Source organism: Pyrus communis, chromosome 2 (genome assembly GCF_963583255.1).
Source record: "Pyrus communis chromosome 2, drPyrComm1.1, whole genome shotgun sequence".
NCBI lineage: Eukaryota > Viridiplantae > Streptophyta > Magnoliopsida > Rosales > Rosaceae > Pyrus > Pyrus communis.
In genome coordinates, this window is record NC_084804.1 from 12,365,721 (window position 1) to 12,384,769 (window position 19,049).

At 38.1% G+C, this 19,049-nt stretch overlaps 1 protein-coding gene across 3 annotated transcripts; it reads left to right on the forward strand.

Annotated features, from left to right (window-relative positions):
• Nucleotides 1–5,762: 5,762 nt before the first annotated feature.
• LOC137725254 (CLIP-associated protein-like) lies at nucleotides 5,763–15,051 on the forward strand. Of its 3 annotated transcripts, none has more exons than XM_068463881.1 (21): nucleotides 5,763–6,425; nucleotides 7,200–7,355; nucleotides 7,473–7,535; nucleotides 7,665–7,733; nucleotides 7,896–8,049; nucleotides 8,641–8,802; nucleotides 9,140–9,237; nucleotides 9,696–9,770; nucleotides 9,871–9,939; nucleotides 10,072–10,157; nucleotides 10,256–10,373; nucleotides 10,474–10,572; nucleotides 10,656–11,004; nucleotides 11,173–12,977; nucleotides 13,225–13,326; nucleotides 13,785–13,889; nucleotides 13,980–14,054; nucleotides 14,134–14,202; nucleotides 14,358–14,426; nucleotides 14,574–14,675; nucleotides 14,794–15,051. In XM_068463881.1, the coding sequence occupies exons 1-21, from the start codon at nucleotides 6,093–6,095 to the stop codon at nucleotides 14,953–14,955; spliced, it is 4,320 nt and encodes a 1,439-aa protein (XP_068319982.1). In that variant the 5' UTR covers nucleotides 5,763–6,092; the 3' UTR covers nucleotides 14,956–15,051. The 3 variants fall into 3 exon arrangements, with proteins under 3 accessions (XP_068319982.1, XP_068319984.1, XP_068319983.1); XM_068463883.1 differs by having other exon boundaries at nucleotides 11,257–12,977; XM_068463882.1 differs by having other exon boundaries at nucleotides 8,644–8,802.
• Nucleotides 15,052–19,049: the final 3,998 nt, after the last annotated feature.

Below are 19,049 nucleotides of genomic sequence, written 5' to 3' on the forward strand. Positions count from 1 at the left end.
TTGATTTCTAGAGCGCAGAGGCGAATCACGGCGAATTGAACCCAGGATCAATAATACATGGAAGCCAAAACCAGTAACCAATGGCGAAAACTAAAAAATCCATGGTTTCCCGGTAGAACCCCATTTCGCCCAAGTTGGTGCGAAACCGGAAAAAAGAAGCGGTTTTTCACACAGCTTGCTCATAGTGCAGGTCCCACTTGTATATCGTATTTGGCCGAAGAAGCATCGGACAGGTTGGAGTTCTTACCTTCTTGGGACTCCATGGACCAAGATCTGCTTTCATTATATGGGCAATACCGATCTACTTTAGTAGATCATATGGATGTAGAAAAAGCTTATGATTTTGATGAAATGGAAACATCTCTTTTCCATTTCTATTTACCTAGTTCATATCTTTGTTTCGTGTGTTCCCGTGAGGAATTCGATCTCTTCAATCTCGGGATACCGCCTAAATAACTGCGGCCAGAGAGTTAAATAGGTCAGGAAGAAAGAGTCTGAAGTTGGGTCGGACGACATACATCTTGGAAGGAAGGTTCATTCTTTGAGTCCGATGGTGACTTTTGTTCTACTGCTATCGTCAAGCTTGGACATGGTGCAACAAGAAGAGAATTAGCAGAATAGGATAAAGAATTTTTTATTATCATCTACCTTCTTACCCCACCCACCACCCTGATCCTGAATCTACTTTAGACTAGCTTTACATTACGAAATACCACTCAGGGAGTTCGAGGGAAGAACCCAGAACCCGATCTACGGCCGAATAGCAACTCGTACGTAAGCATACACATTTCAAGCAGAACTCAAAGCGATCATAGCGCTGATCCCCTTACCTACATAGCCATTCTTGCAGATCCGGGCGTTGCGTGGTTGTTTTGCAAGATCTCGCTTTCAGTTCGTAGAGTGGATCAAAGATGTGTTCAGCTTGATTCGTTGGTGAGTCCCTTCGTTTGCTTTGTGTGCTCCTTCGGTTTTCTAGTAGCAAGATTTGGCTTTTGGTTTGAAGATTGAATCAGTGGTCAGCCTGTGCTTGAACGACGGCATTCCAAGAAGCAACTTCCTATGGTATGGGATGGTCCCCTATTGATGAATAAAATCACTCGAAAGAAAGTAATTTCACCGCTCCGTGGGCAAATCCATCTTTTTTTCAAAAGGGAATGGTTTAGCTCAGTTAACAACTGAGCAATCAGGGTAAGGCACCACCCTAGCCTAGCATCAACTCACCCTTTCGGATTAGGATCGGTGGGATGCCGTAGCTTCAAGCAGGAAAGAAATATTAAAAAAAAAGTAGCTAGCTTTTGCTCTGTCGTATTGTCCGCTGCTTCACTCGAATCCCTAAGAGTGATGTGGAGAGATTAAAGGTTCAAGAAAAAGCTGCTTTAACGGGTGATCCTTCGAAAGAGTAAGTACAACGAGGGTGATCAAAATGTCAATTCGGAGAGAGGAAGATCGACTAGCCAACCAAAGTAGAGGACCTCCTTGAGATGGGGAGATAGTTTGACCACTTATAGGAATGTTATTCAATAGCGCATCAAATGCGCGCAATAAAGCAGTGCGCTAGGAAAGAAAGAGGAGCAGAGGGGGTTCATTCCCAATTATAAAACTGAAAAGCACAGAAAGAAAAAGGAAGGTCTTGTCTTCAAAGGGGGCCAGGTCAGCCATAGCTTCTTTGATCATGCCGGAATGAGGAAGAAAAGAATGCCGATCGTTAGCGAGAAGAAAAAGCGAGAGCCTCTGCTCTCTCCACAATATCCTTAAAGACCTCTCTCGTCAGGGGGCTCTCCGCCCTATCTATCAACAAATGATATAGGATTGGAATAAACTATTCCTCCCCTATGTTGGAAAATTGTAATAATATTAGAATAGTAAGGGGGGCGGAGCTTACTTAGCCTTCTCGTGCTAAGTCCATTAGGCCCTTGGCTATGGGATCCTTATCAAGTCCCTCTCGTATACGATCGGGCACGCTCACTTTGAGTTGGCTCACAGCGGCTACCTCCTCAAGCTTAAGTGAGGCCAATATATCTGACCAATCATCAAGCTCAGTACGACTAGCATAAGTACGACTATGGATTTGGTCGGTAGGGCGTGGTTGGTTCCGAGCTACGGGCAAGACTGGCGTAGGCATAACTTTCGCTTGACATCTATGCCAGAGCAAAGATGGTCGTAGATCATTGCGTTGCTCCGATCTCCCCTACGCCTAGGACGTTGTCTGGGCCAAGAGCCATAGTTAGTTGCTGTTTCCATTTGGTCGTTTTTCTTGTTGTTGATACCGGCAAGACCCAGCCAGACGATGTCTGCTGGTTGGTCCTGTCTTCTCTTCCCAATGGGAGGAATCACCCTGATAGGAGCATCTGTAGCGGCATCAGTAACGGGGGAAAGAGAGGCGGAAGGCGCCCCGATAGAGAAGGTGAAACCTTCCAAACAATGAAAAAAATCCGTGACAGTAGTTTCAAAAAAAGTTTTAATTGATTATTAAATGTATTTTATTAATTTTATTATTGTTTTTGTTTTAAATATGTATGATAACAGTTTTATGTAATAAAATAATAATTTAATTTGATATATCGAGTGGAGAGCAAAAATTTAAAAGATATCAAAGTGCCATATAAACTGTCCTTGAATTTTATATTTAAAATTTAACATCTCCAAATGCAATGAAATAGAATCTTTGAGTATTAACAAGAAGATTATAGCTTACATTATATTTGGTTTCCAGTTTTCACGTACCAACCTGTTAATTATCATTGAATGGTTTAATCGATGTGTTTAAAGATAGGTATTACAGTAGTTTTTGCTAATAACATTGATCATTTAAGATGGTCTTTGTTAATGAGTTTTTCTTACTCATTTGAAACTTGTTATTTTTTTTGACAAACAATAATTTACATTAAATTTGTATAAATAAAGGAATTTTTTTTTTTTTTTGAAATGTCATATGAACTTGTACATCTTTTTCAATTTGTCATATGAACTAAAATTTTAAGCAATTTGTCATATCAGTTTTCCGAAATTATTAATTGGATAAATTACATTTTCATACCTCAGGTTTGGGGTCTATTTCAATTCATTACAACATCTTTAAAACATTTCACTTTCATACCTTAACTACTATTTTATTTCAAAATAATACTTATGTTACATTTCCATCCATTGATTCGTTAAATGCTGACGTGGCTGCCAAATGTCTACCACGTGGCAAATAAAATAATTTAAATTTTTTTTTTTTAAAAACCTGAATTTTCTCAAAAAATATAAAATAATAATAATTGAAACCCACAATCCCTCCCCCCCCCCCCCCCCCCACCCCACCCCAAGCGACCCACATCTGCAAGAACAAGAAGAAGAAAAAGAAGAGGGAGGAAGAAAAGAAAAAAATCCCAAAATCCCACCTGAGATTAGGTGGATCAACCACAAAACCAGACAAAAAAAATCTCAAACTCAAAGTATTTTCAAAACTCACCAACATTGAAAATCACCAGATCGCGGAGGAGGGTCGCCGGGAGGGGGGTGGAAGCGAACTGGGTCAGGGTGGGGGGGGGGGAGGGATAGTTTCATTTTTATTCCTTTCTTTCTTCCTCCCTCTTCTTGTTCTTGCAGATTGTCTTCTTCTTCTTGCATATGTGGGTTGTTTTTTGTTGGGGGGGGGGGACGGGAGGGATAGTTTCAATTTTTTATTTTTTCTTTCTTTCTCCATCTATGGGTCGATTTGGGAAGAGGGGGGGCGGGGGGGCGGGGGGAGGGATTGTGGGTTTCATTTTTTTATTTTTTTTGGTAAAAATTCAGCTTTTTTTTTTTAATTTTTTAATTTATTTTTCTTACCACGTGGCATATATGTGGTAGCCACGTCAACATTTAACAGATCAATGGATGGAAAATGTAACGGATGTATTATTTTGAAATAAAATAGTACTTAAGGTATGAAAGTGAAATGTTTTGAAGATGTTGTAAGGAATTGAAATAGACCCCAAACCTGAGGTATGAAAGTGTAATTTACCCTTATTAATTTGACATCTCACTCTAACTCCGTTAAGTTTTCTATCCAAAATAAGTCATGTGGCTTCCACATAAGTTATTTTCAAGGTTATTTTGTACTTTTCAATTCCTCACTCCCCTTCAAGATTATTTCGGAAATTTCAACTCCATTTTTTTGTAGACATGAATGACTGCGTTGAATTCTCAACGTTTTTAATTAGTTAAAATTCATGTTAGTAGCTTAATGTCTTTTTAGTAGTTGATAATAAGTTTTCGAAACTAACCTGACATGTTCTTTTTACTAGCTAAAAGTTTTGGGCACAAGAAGTAGATAACTTGTGAAAAAGAGGTCAAAAGACTTAAACCAATTTATTCCTCCACCGCATTTGTAAATATATCTATAAATGTATAAGAATAAAAATAAAAAATAAAAAAACTTGTGAAAAGGTCTCAAAAGTTCGAAATAATCTTGAAAGTCCGAAATAAAAAGTTTGTTTTGAATGGAAAACTTAACATAGTCAGGTGAGATGGCAAATTGATTATTTTAGAAAATTAATATGACAAATTTAAAAAAAATGTATAAGTTTGTATAACATTTAAAAAAAAAAATTTCTATATAAAATTAAAGAATGATTTGGACCCATGACGTAGTCCACAATCCACAACTACCATTTAATTACTTAAAGACTTAAACATAATAATACATTAATAATTAATAATGTCATCACCTCACTCTCAACCTAACTTTTTCTTTTATATTTTCAACATTTTTTTTTTCTTTTACAGGATCTTTGGTGCAATGGTACTAAAATATTGTTTCTTTTTTCTATGTTTAATAATATTAAAATATTGCACAGTTCTCATCAGGATTTTATTAAATTCATGATAATTGTTAAAACATTAATATGTTGTTTAATGACCAAAATAATACTACAATTTAATGAAATAATATATTAAATTCTTATCAGCATGATATTTGAAAAGTTCATAAAATTTCCAAGTGGGAGATATTTATATGGTATAACTGCTCATTCATATACCTCGCAACCATGCAGCTATAGATTTGGACAAAACAAAGTTCATACCATTTCAACATGCTAAAATTAACACTTTGTAAATGATTTAACAATAAATTTAGACAACCCATTTTAACACTAATTTCGTTATCTATTCCCAACAAATCCTAGCCGCAAGGGGAGAAAATAAAAAAAAAGAAGAAGAAAAGAAAAATTAGTCGTCGCGAACTTTTAGTCTTTGAGGTAGGCAGCAATCTTTCTCATTCTCTTGTTGTTTTTGGTAGTGGTCACTCTCTCGCTTTGTCCATGAAAGCTTTTATGGTTGTGGTTACTCTCTCTTTATGAAGAGTTTATTTTGTGTTTTGTCATTTTTGTTTTGGTTTTGTTTTCGTTTGTTCCCCTGACAAAAGACTAAGAGACATCTTCGTGATGTCTTATAAGATGACTTATTTGCCGAAGTAGTGTTGCTTGTTGCAATTTCATCAAAAAATGATGCAAGATTTGTCTTCATGAGCATTATCTTTTCATTTAGTTACATGTGATTACGTGAGTAAATGCTTTTTTTTCAATTTATTTGATTAATAAAGTACTTATGCTTAAAAAAAAATATATATATATATATATATATATTAAATAAACAGAGACTGTGACAGTTCCCTGTAGTAAGTTGGCAACCACAGACTAGCAAGAACACAGTGGTAGAAACAGTAAATTAAATAGAAACCGGGGGTAAAGTCTCGAACCAGCCTCGACCACATTGTTGTTTCTTCATCTTCTCCTACAAATTCAATCAAGCAAAAAAGCCAAACTACCCTCTCCCTCTCTCTCTAAAACTTTATCTCTCTAAAGTCCGAACCAAACATCGTCTTCAACCTTTAGACTCGGAAGAGAGAGGGAAGACCCTGTAAATTCAGCCACAGTCATCCTCCTCCGCATCTCTCTCCGCACTTTCTCTCTCTACATTTCGCTTTCAGTCACTCACTCTCTCACTCCACCAACTCCAAACGCCACCCCTCACTCTCTTATGCCCTCATTGGGCACCTAATTCACCAGATCTGAGCCCGACCGCAACAGATCACGCCCCCAGAGAACCCTAAAGTTGCTCCGATGGAGGAAGCGCTGGAGCTCGCGCGTGCCAAGGACACCAAGGAGCGCATGGCGGGAGTGGAGCGCCTGCATCAGCTTCTGGAAGCGTCCAGAAAGAGCCTGAGTTCGTCGGAGGTGACGTCGCTCGTCGACTGCTGCCTGGATCTTCTCAAGGACAACAACTTCAGAGTCTCCCAGGGCGCTCTGCAGGCACTGGCCTCCGCCGCCGTGCTCTCCGGCGACCACCTCAAGCTCCATTTCAATGCACTTGTTCCCGCCGTCGTCGAGCGTTTGGGCGATGGCAAACAGCCCGTTCGCGACGCCGCTCGGAGGCTCCTGCTTACTCTCATGGAGGTGTGCTTTTTACTCTTTTCCTCTTTTGCACTCTGCGTTTTGTCTTATTTTCCCAAATGCAATGCAATAATAAACTCGAAATCGTCGAGGCTTCCAATTTGTAGATTCATTCTCAAAAGATGATAACATGGTAATGTCACTTGAAAATTTGAACGAAATTGTTGGCCAACAGGGTTTGTGGATTTTAGCATATGGTTAGAGACCAATTGAGTAGTATTAGAGGTGTTTTGCTGTGCGGGTATGGCTTACCATAGCATAGATACACCTCAGTTTTGCACTTTGATGTTTTCAGGTTGCTGCTAATGCATCTAGACATGATCCAATTTTCAATTATTGTGGCTCAAATGGATAACAGACTTAGTGACCCGTATCGTACAAATACTTGAACCACTTTGAAGTTGAAGTTTCTGTGAATAGCATGAAGAAATGATAAGATGGGTTTTCATTAGTATAAAAGTATTTGCCTGATTCAGTAGATGTGCGTCCTAGATTTGAACCGTTTATGTTGGATAATGGATGTCATTTTCATCATTTTACAACACGATACCGCAACACATATTTAGTATGCCTCACTATTTCAGTCTTTGTCTTAATGCAATTAGTACTTTTGTGAGCCCCTTCTTTGTGTGCGTATGGACGCTGGAGATCTTAATAGCGCCTTTGTAGTTTTTATCTGATTTCTTTGAAATATCAGTATGTATTCTGGTTTGTTCACAAATCGTTGTACCATTTTAGGATTAAAAAGTATCAAATCTCGTTTTCGTTCTGTTACAGGTTTCTTCTCCGACAATCATTGTTGAAAGAGCAGGATCTTATGCCTGGGCGCACAAAAGCTGGAGAGTTCGAGAAGAGTTTGCACGGACGGTCACCTCAGCAATTGGACTTTTTGCATCAACTGAACTTCCACTTCAGCGTACTATACTTCCTCCGGTATGTTTGTTGAATTTTATGAATAAAACAATCAATTTTTTTTTTTTCTTTTTTCCCTGACCAGTTCATATACTTGTGAGAAACAAACTAAAGTTTGCTATGTTTTTGTATAATTAGATTCTACAGATGTTAAGTGATCCAAATCCTGGTGTAAGGGATGCAGCTATAGCATGCATTGAGGTTAGTAACTTAGCAGTATTGGATTTATACTTTGAGTTTGACTTATTCTGTTTATACTTTCTCAAGTAATACTACAACCTCGTCTCATCTGACTATTATTCTTATTTATGCTTTCTTTTCTATTTCCAGGAGATGTATATGCAGGCAGGGCCTCAATTCCGTGATGAACTTCAGAGGCACCACCTTCCTATGTCTATGGTGAATGTCTAATAATATGCAGTTTACTTTCATATATTTCCTTGCCTTTTTTTTTTTCAAGTACAATGATCATTTTTCATAATTTTGTCAAACTAATTTGAATGTTATATGATGCGGGTTGCTCTTTGGGTTTCATTCTTGCTATACAATGTGTAACTGCAGCTGAAGGATATTAATGCGAGGTTAGAGAGGATTGAACCTAAGATTCGCTCGTCAGATGGACTTAGTGCTGTAGAAGCGAAGCCTGTGAACCTTAACCACAAGAAAAGTAGTCCAAAGGCGAAAAGTTCCTCAAGGGAGGCGTCTCTTTTTGGAGGTTAGGATGCTTTGCCCATCAATTCTGGGAAGTTCAAGAGATTACGTACCTACTGATTTATTCAGTGATAAATTAACTGTAGTTTAGTTCCCTAGGAAGGGGGACACCTGAGGCCCATCAAACCAAAAAAAAAAAAAAAAAAAAAAAAAAAAACTGTAGTTGACATATGTGCATTTATATAAACATTATGCTGACGAATTTTGAAGCTTTTATTATAAGTTTTCATGACCCAGACAATACTTCCTTGCCTTAATTTATAGTTGTGAAAGCCAGTTCAATTATTCCTTATACCATATGATGAAAGACCATCGTAATTTTGGTTTCTGGATTTAGATGGGATGTGGAGAATTAAAGATTTTTTACTTTGCAATTTCATATCTAGGACATGTTGGTACTGGATACTATTGAAACATGTTAGCACTGTAAAAATTGGCCTATACAGTAAAATTCTCATATTGTAAAAGAATTTCTGCATATAGTTGTGTAAATGGATTTAGTTTTGCTTGAAATATTCTTGCATTATCTGTGGAACTGTTAAGATGTTGAAATAATTGATATCCGTTGAATTGTTATTCTCTTCTGTCCATGCAGCAGAAACTGATGCTACCGAAAAATCTGTAGACCCTATTAAAGTTTATTCAGAAAAGGAACTAATAAGGGAAATTGAGAAAATTGCTTCCACCCTTGTACCAGAGAAAGACTGGTCAATTCGCATTGCTGCAATGCAGAGAATTGAAGGACTTGTATATGGAGGTTTGTTTCCTTCACTCTCTTGCATTTCCTACCATTCCCATCTCAGCCCCTCTGCCCTGGGCAGACATGCATGTTCAATAAACTTATGCTTTATTGTGTGTCATAACTGATGTTGATTAGATACAACCATTGTATTGTTGCCTCAGTATGTTCATTATTTTTCTTTTGAATTGTATCATTTGCTCCCAGATCCCTCTTTTCTCACAATTCTTAACTGCTTTCACATTTTGATGAATTGAAATTTAATCTATTTGTTACAAGTAATATAACTGTGAAATGGCTGTAGCTTCAAAAAGATTATTGTCTTGTAATAGTTCGAGTTAATAAATACATGTAGGTGCTGCTGACTACCAATGTTTCCGGGGACTTCTGAAGCAACTTGTTGGGCCTCTGAGCACACAATTATCTGATCGAAGGTCCAGCATAGTGAAACAGGTGTGCTAACATATTCTTTTATTTTTCATGTGCCTGGTTACGGAATTATTCTTGTTCCCCAGAAACCACTTTTAGGTGATTAGTTCACAATCAAGTTTTTAGTAACCTGCAGCTTTCTGTTGTGAACAGTTTGCTGTTATTTTATAGATGTACCATTTTTCAGTTTGTATTTTAGCTCATCTCTTGTGGGAAATGTTCACTAGTTAGTTCAAGAAATAAATATTTATAATAAAATGCTACCCAAAACAGTTAAAAACAAAGTATTAAATTAGAGGCAGAGACTGGTTAGTTCTTGCTATTCTTTGCAGTTGTCAGTGAGATATTTGGATTAGACATTTAACTCTTGCAAACCTTGCATAGATTGTGGTACAAATGTCAAGGGCAGCTGTTCATACCTTCTTAATATTTTGTGCTTGTTCGTGTGCCTTGGGGTGCTGATTAGTTTTTCTTCTTCTTAGGCTTGCCATCTGTTATGCTTTTTGTCAAAGGAGTTACTAGGAGATTTTGAGGCATGTGCGGAGATGTTCATTCCAGTAAGTTCATTTTTTTCCAAAATCAATCCTCAAGTGTTGACCGAAAAGAAAATCCTCAAGTGATAAATTTCTTTAACTAATTTTATCATATTGTAACCAGGTTCTTTTCAAGCTGGTTGTGATTACCGTACTAGTAATTGCAGAGTCTGCAGATAACTGCATAAAAACGGTAATTCTAACTCTAATGGTCTTTTACCTTTTTTTTTTTTTTTTATTTTTTATTTTTTTTTATTTGTTTCCGAGTAAAAGAAAACAACTTTTTAAAGCAGGATTTTGGCACTTTATCTTTTTTGCTTTTCAGATGTTGCGTAATTGTAAAGTTGCTCGTGTGCTCCCTCGTATTGCTGATTGTGCAAAGAATGACCGTAATGCAATACTTCGTGCAAGGTATAACTCCCAAGACCAATTCATACAGAGGCAGATGCAGAGTTATGCGTTTTTTATTTTATTTTTTGTTTCATTTATTAATATATTTTGAATTGTAGGTGCTGTGATTATGCACTGTTGATACTAGAATATTGGGCTGATGCACCTGAAATACAGCGATCAGCGGATTTGTATGAAGATCTAATAAGGTGTTGCGTGGCAGATGCAATGAGTGAGGTATTCAAATTAAGGATTCCTATATTGTTTTGTTCTGACTTGTTTGAGTTTTCAGATGTATTAGGATTCACATGTGGAACTTTCCTGTGTATATTTATAGGTCCGATCAACTGCAAGAATGTGCTATAGAATGTTCTCGAAAACATGGCCAGAGCGTTCCCGACGGTTATTTTCTCTATTTGATCCTGTTATTCAAAGGGTAGGACATTTTCTTTATCGCAAGGATGATTGTATTGTATTTTTATGGAGAAGTCATTGTTTAATCTTTACAATTTTGCACAGTTAATCAATGAAGAGGATGGGGGAGTACATAGGCGTCATGCTTCTCCTTCTGTTCGTGATAGGGGTGTGTCACATACTCCTCAGCTTTCTGCTACTTCAAATTTGCCTGGGTATGGAACTTCAGCTATTGTTGCAATGGATAGAAGTTCAAGTTTATCAACTGGCAATTCTATCTCTTCGGGACTACTTCTGTCGCAAGCAAAGTCACATGGTAAAGGTACTGAACGTAGTCTGGAAAGTGTGTTGCATGCAAGCAAACAGAAGGTCAGTGCAATTGAAAGCATGCTAAGAGGTTTGGATTTGTCTGAGAAACATAATTCAACTCTCCGGTCGTCAAGCCTGGATCTAGGTACCTAATGACTTTGCCTATATATTATTTTTTATTTATTACAATACAACTTGTAAAATTCAGTATATGGAGTCATTAGATAGTTCTGGGAATGAACTAGCTGCTCAATTTAGCAAATTTGATTCAGTTGTGAGCGGCTAAATTGTTCTCTTTTTGCCCCTAGTGCAGGAGTTGACCCTCCATCATCTCGTGATCCACCATTCCCTGCTGCTGCCCCAGCTTCTAATCATCTCTCAAACTCTTTAATGGCAGATTCAACTACCTCAAGTATCCATAAAAGTAGTAGCCGCAATGGTGGCTTGGTTTTGTCTGATATCATTACACAAATTCAAGCTTCCAAAGATTCGGGTAAATCATCATATCGCAGTAATCTATCAGCAGAAGCTATGCCAACTGTTTCGTCATACCCAATGAGGAGACCTTCCGAGAGAACCCATGAAAGGGGTTCCATCGAAGAGAACAATGACACTAGGGAGGCTAGACGATTCATGAACTCTCAAATCGATAAGCACTATGACACGTCTCACAGAGATGGGAACTTTAGGGATTCAAATAGCAATCACGTGCCCAATTTCCAAAGGCCACTCTTAAGGAAGAATGTGACTGGAAGGATGTCTGCAGGCAGGAGGAGAAGTTTTGATGATAGTCAACTCTCACTTGGGGAAATGTCCAATTATGTAGAAGGTCCCACATCTCTAAATGATGCTTTGAGTGAGGGACTGAATCCATCGTCTGACTGGAATGCTAGGGTTGCTGCATTTAATTATCTACGATCTTTGCTGCAGCAAGGCCCAAAGGGAATTCAAGAAGTGATTCAGAATTTTGAGAAAGTAATGAAGTTGTTTTTCCAACACTTGGATGATCCCCACCATAAAGTTGCTCAGGCAGCTCTTTCAACACTAGCAGATATTATTCCATCTTGCCGTAAGCCCTTTGAAAGTTACATGGAAAGGATCCTACCCCACGTTTTCTCACGGTTAATTGACCCAAAGGAGTTAGTTAGGCAGCCGTGCTCGACAACGTTGGGTATTGTTAGCAAAACTTACAGCGTAGATTCCCTCTTGCCTGCTTTGCTCCGTTCACTAGATGAGCAGCGATCACCAAAGGCCAAACTAGCTGTTATTGAGTTTTCCATTAGTTCTTTTAACAAGCATTCACTGAATCCTGAAGGTTCTGGTAATACTGGCATCCTTAAATTATGGCTTTCTAAGTTGGCGCCATTGGTCCATGATAAAAATACTAAACTAAAGGAGGCAGCCATTACATGCATAATATCTGTTTACTCCCACTTTGATTCTGTAGCCGTCTTGAATTTTATTCTTAGTTTGTCAGTTGAAGAACAAAATTCTTTGAGAAGGGCCCTGAAACAGTACACTCCTCGTATTGAAGTGGACCTTATGAACTTTTTGCAAAACAAGAAAGAGCGCCAGCGCCCTAAATCTTCTTATGATCCATCTGATGTAGTTGGAACATCTTCTGAAGAAGGATATGTTAGTGCCTCAAAGAAGAGTCACTTTGTTGGGAGGTATTCTGCTGGTTCAGTTGATATTGATGGTGGCAGGAAGTGGAGTTCAACCCAAGAATCGGCCATGGTCACCAGTACTATTGGTCAAGCAGCTTCTGATGAAACACAGGAGAACTTGTATCAGAATTTTGAGACCGGTTCCAACACTGATATTCTCAATTCAAAATTCAAGGATTTGTCTTACACTATGAATTCTGTGAGTCAGAACTTGGGCTCCTGGACCAGCCCAGTGGATAAAGTTGATGGTAGAACAAATTTAGAAGGCTTGTCTACTACTTGCCCAGATGTTAATGGTCTTATGAGCTTGGACCATATAGGGGTTGCTGAGAGTACTGGGCATGATAGTGAAGCTGCCACCGACTTGGACCCTAATCATTATAATCTTACAACTTTGAAGGTTAATTCTACACCAGAATCAGGTCCCAGCATTCCTCAAATACTTCATCTGGTGAGTTCTTTGGCTTAATAAGCTCAAAATTTTCCTTAGAGAAATTTTATTATCATTGTTTTGTTACTGAACATTTTACCCTTTTAAGCTTTTATTATCATGATGACTATTTTTTGGATAATTGCACCAGTAATCTACTTCTCTATACGGTCAACTGTTGTGAGAGGAAATATATAGATATAGTTTTACCATTTATGGGGCATTAACGTTATATTATTTCTTTCGTATTAATTGAATGTCTGTATAGATCGGCAATGGAACTGAGGAAAGCCCTACAGCAAGCAAACGTGGTGCACTTCAACAATTAATTGATGCTTCCATAGCTAATGACCACTCTGTTTGGACCAAGGTTTGTTAGTCCCGAGACTTGGCACGTTTTCTGTCTTATTTAATATATGTAAGTTGTAAAAAAATATTTAACATTTCTGTGAAGATAAGAAAACAGCGAGAGAATGCTTGAATAAATTAGAAACTGAGAAGTTGAGCATTGTTACAACATATCCTTATTTTTATTGTATTAACTCTCTCATTTGTAGAATGCTTGTCTGATGTCATAGATTTTGTAGCTTTGAAATGGTGTTAGCTTTCAGGATCACACTAGCATCGAGAATTGACTTAATAGTTGATAAATGTGTAATGTGGACATGGATTTCAACGTTGAGTCTGTTGACTGCACAGTGAAGTCAATGGGATGAGGAAACACATTTTATTACCACATACATACACATTTTTTTGGGTATAAAACTAGAATTCTGTGATGTGTTTACTCGATCTTATATTAATGAATGTTCTGTGGTGCATGTGCAGTACTTCAGTCAGATTTTGACTGTTGTACTTGAGGTGTTGGATGATTTGGATTCCTCGATTCGGGAACTCTCTCTTTCCTTGATTGTCGAAATGCTTAAAAACCAGGTTTGTGCTTATTTTTTTGGATATGCATTGCCTGGAAATTGTTTAGCTCTTACAAATTGTATTCCTGATGTTGCTTTCATTTGTTTCCAGAAACATGCAATGGAAGATTCTGTTGAGATCGTAATTGAGAAGCTGCTTCATGTTACGAAGGATGTAGTTCCCAAGGTAAATTTTGTTGCTTTAATTATCGTATTCCAGGGTTACACTACTTTCCATGGCTCAAACTGTTCTGTATTCCTGTCAGGTTTCAAATGAATCCGAGCACTGCTTGAGCATCGTTTTGGCCCTGTATGATCCATTCAGATGTCTAAGCGTACGTATTTACAATCCAGCATCCTACTTATCCAGTTGTTTAGAAGTGAAAAAATAAATGAAAATATCAGAAACTTTTTGAGTTATGTTTGGCTTCTTTCCCCTGTACTTTGTTGTGATTACTGTTTAACATGCTGCCAATTGTCGATACTGCAGGTTATTGCCCCTCTGTTGGTAACTGAAGATGAGAAAATTCTTGTTACTTGCATCAACTGTTTGACAAAGGTATTATGCTTCCATGTATTGGAGCTGTGTTAGTTGATGTCTAATGATCGATTCCGAACATTCAATTTTAGTTTAGGAGTTATCCTATTTCATGCGTAATTTTTATGAACAATTATCTTGACAAGGCTCTTATGTTCGATTTGTCAGCTTGTGGGCCGGCTTTCACAAGAGGAACTGATGGCTCAGTTACCATCATTTTTGCCTGCACTTTTCGAAGCGTTTGGAAACCAGAGTGCTGACGTTCGCAAGGTAATGGTTATTTTTTGTCTGGTCCCTTAAACTACACATTGGCCCGTGGGAGTCATTTACGTTCAGCATATATTCTTCTGGTACCGATTACCGAATTTTTTCATTTTATGTTGTGCAGACTGTTGTCTTCTGTTTAGTCGATATATACATTATGCTCGGAAAAGCATTCTTGCCGTACCTGGAGGGGCTCAACAGCACACAGTTACGGCTGGTGACTATTTATGCTAATCGAATTTCACAGGCCAGGACGGGCACTTCAATTGACACCAACCAGGATTAGCGGCAGGAATTTTGGGTTTTGGGTGGAGTTGTTCATCTTCTTGTGTATTTTGTATATTGTGTGAATGCCTTTTGACTTCAATTTTTTTTTTTTTTTTCATCACTTGTATTTTCATATTCTTTCGTCAAATTCTCGTGTTGGTCTGGTTTGGAGGTGGAAGACCTGAAGAGTGCATTTTGTGGGAAGCCATTAGTGTTGCAGCGGACATTGTAATCAAAATTTCCCAAACATCGTTTATATATAAAAAGCAAAGGTTTTGGAATTACCATTCAATTACGTAATGAGCTCGTCCATCTTGTTCTCTGTTTGGCCATTCTATGTGTTGGTCGGGTGTTGTTACCGACACTCCAAAAAAGTCGTATTGTATTTCTCCATGATTTTGTTTACATTTTTTACATTTCCCATGTTCGGGTCTTATGTTTCACACATTTGGGATGCGGTGTATCATGATTTTTTCGAAGTGCTAATAACAGCTCTAACTGGCAGCAGCAGTTTAACTAATGAAGTGTGTTTGGAGTGGTTTGAAGAGCGAGCGCCTAATATTATTCAGGATGCTCTTTTGGATGATTGTAATTGGGCAACGGTGCTACGTACTCCCTACGTCTCTTTTTCACATGAATAAAGCACCCCCTAGTGGTTTTTTCTGCGCCTCTGCGATGGCTTGTGGGGAAAGAAAGGGAAAGCGATATATCTATTTGACATATTATACCATTTTGGTTCTGTTCTTTAATTAGAGTGAGTCGATATTGGGACTCCAAAAATCTCACTTTGCACCCTAAATTTTTTATAATTAGAAAGAAAAATACACTTATGAGGGTATAAAATGAGATTTTTAGAGTGCAAATTAAAAACATAATATAATATATTAAAATATTTGTCGGAAGGAAAAGAATCTTTAAATCCTTATAAAGGGGAAGAGATTGCATGGCGAGATAATTAGGGTTTGGTTTTGGATTTGAGGAAGTACAAGTTCCTTAATGCACAAGGAATCATTATAAATTTAGAAAATTAATAAAATGTTTTTCTTAAAACCTTTTTTTATTCAAAAATTCTTAGGCAATTTTTTTTTTTTTTTTAATCATTTAGAGCACATTTCTTTATGAATAATACTAGGGAAATCAAAATTTTAAACTAAAATTGCAAACCAAATGGTATGTCATGAACAGAAAATAACCACATTAATCAACATCCACATCATTTGATTTAGAAATTTGGCCACCCTAGCATTACCTTTTTTTTTTTTTTTTTTTTTTTTTTTTGTAATTACTAAGGACACTTTCTTTATTGTTAAGGACATTTTTGTACTAAACAATGAAGGGAGTTGCACTTCACGAGGGTAAAATCCTTAATAATAGAAAAGTTGCTTAAGGACATTTTTGTAAGGACGTTTTATTAGTTCTCTTTTATAAATTAGGGTTTTGTGTGAGCCTATATATTTTCATAGTTTTCTCTTACCAAATCTACAAAGTTGTCACATCCCGGCCCAGGCGGGATCACTTCTCGGGCCCGACTCCACCGTAGCACGATATTGTCCACTTTGGGCCCCCAGCACGCCCTTACGGTTTTGTTTCTGGGAACTCACACGAGAACTTCCTGATGGGTCACCCATCCTGGGAATGCTCTCGCACGCTACTCGCTTAACTTCGGAGTTCCCATGGAACCCGAAGCCAGTGAGCTCCCAAAAGGCCTCGTGCTAGGTAGAGATGAGAATATACATAAAAGGATCACTCCCCTGGGCGATGTGGGATGTCACAATCCACCCCCCTTAGGGGCCCGACGTCCTCGTCAGCACACACGAGATCAGGGTTAGGCTCTGATACCAAATTGTCATATCCCGGCCCGGGCGGGACCACTTCCCGGGCCCGACTCCACCGTAGCACGATATTGTCCGCTTTGGGCCCCAGCACGCCCTCACGGTTTTGTTTCTGGGAACTCACACGAGAACTTCCCGATGGGTCACCCATTCTGGGAATGCTCTCGCACGCTACTCACTTAACTTCGGAGTTCCCATGGAACCCGAAGCCAGTGAGCTCCCAAAAGGCCTCGTGCTAGGTAGGGATGAGAATATACATATAAGGATCACTCCCCTGGGCGATGTGGGATGTCACAAAGTACTATTGAGTTTGAGTTCTTGAAAAAAATTAAAAGAAATAAATCCTCGACCAAACTCATACTACTCATTGAACATGTCGTTTCTCAGAGAAATACTCAACAGTTTTCCCACAGGAATAAGCATGAAGTTTGTCACAGGACTATTCAAAACGATCTTCTTCGTCATCCCTACACCTTATTCATCTCGATCTTGAGCGCTTCACTCGTGGGGATATACGTCTGGTCACTGATCAAAGTGATGAAACCCGGCCACGGCACAATCTCAGGACTACATTTAATCTACTGGTTTATCCCCACCTTCTTAATCCTCTTCTCCTCGAGGATGTTGTTATCAGTAATGTACCTGTGGCCTAATTTGCATTACACAACCACCATCCAAAACCGAAGAACCCTACAAAGGAATCTCCATGAATGAACGCGTTTCTCGTTAATTTGGACTTGGAAGGGATATATTTTCTTAACTAGATCTTAATTATTACTAGGTATGTGTAATTGAGTTCATGAGGAAAGATTAATCCTCTTTTCAACCTCCTTGGTTCTTATGTTATGATGTTTAACGTGCTATTATGATTTAACATGTTGTTGGACGTCTAAATTTTACTTGACCTTCCCTTTCGGGTTTTTAGTTCGATGAGCTTATTATTCTGGGTCGTCAATGGCAGTCCTCCGCGAAATTTCTTAAAGTTAATAATATATATATATATATATATATATATATATAGCGGTACTAATAATGTGACATCCCACATCGCCCAGGGAAGTGATCCTTATATATATATTCCCATCCCTACCTAGCACGAGGCATTTTGGGAGCTCACTGGCTTCGGGTTCCATGGGAACTCCGAAGTTAAGCAAGTAGCGCGCGAGAGCAATCCCATAATGGGTGACCCACTGGGAAGTTGCTCGTGAGTTCCCAAAAACAAAACCGTGAAGGAATGGTAAGCCCAAAGCAGACAATATCGTGCTACGGTGGTGGAGCGGGTCCGGGAAGTGATCCGTCCGGGACCGGGATGTGATAAATAATATCTTAAGAAGAAGTTCTCCATACTATGTACAAGTATTTTTATTTTATTCTTCTATTCTCTGAACCCTTGCGTTTGGTGTGAAATAATTTGTTGAATAATGTAAAAAAATGTATGCGTCCAAAACTTGTTAATAGGAAATATGATATATAATGAACGGTTTCGATACTAATAACGCTGTATTTTTTTGTGATAGAATGCCATACATGTAACTAGCGCGAGATTAATAAATGTAATTTTACGTCAGTATCAGTGTTGATTAGTAGGTGGCAAATCCATCAATAGTGGCAGATGCACATTGGGACCAAGGTGGGCTCAAGATCACTCAGAGTCTGAGAAAAGTATATGTGAAGTCCTCTGAAGATTCTTTTTGTATGTTTGATAGTATGCCTCTTGCAGGTTACATGGACAAAACACTTATCAAATTGCTTCAGCATATGTGTAATATTGTTTGACACGTGTGCAACTTAGTTTAGGTGACGACAACAAGCCCATCAAGTGTTCGCGAAATACCTCAGTGAATAAACTTTTTTTTTTTTTTTTTTGTGCCCTTTGTTCTCTATTTCTATCTAAAAAAACTTAGACCTCTAACACAGAGACCCCACAAGGTTCGAATCATAAATTCACCACTGTCCGTCTATGAAATACTGACAAAATTTGCCCATGAAAAATAAAGACCGAGGAAATCTTGACAAAACTTGACAATGTTGGCCTCTTTAAAGCAACAAGGATAATCACAACATGAAAACTATTATTTGGTCTCTAGATTCATAACAATCCACGGAATTATTTTTATATTATCTGATGTGAGATTGCCCTTTAGATATAAACACACAAAGAGTGCCAAAATTGTATGTTGGCCTCTTAAATGAAATACACAAGAAACTCACTCTACCAGTGTGCCTACAACACCAAAACAACAATAGATATGATCCAAGCATGTATATATTGGTGGTGAAA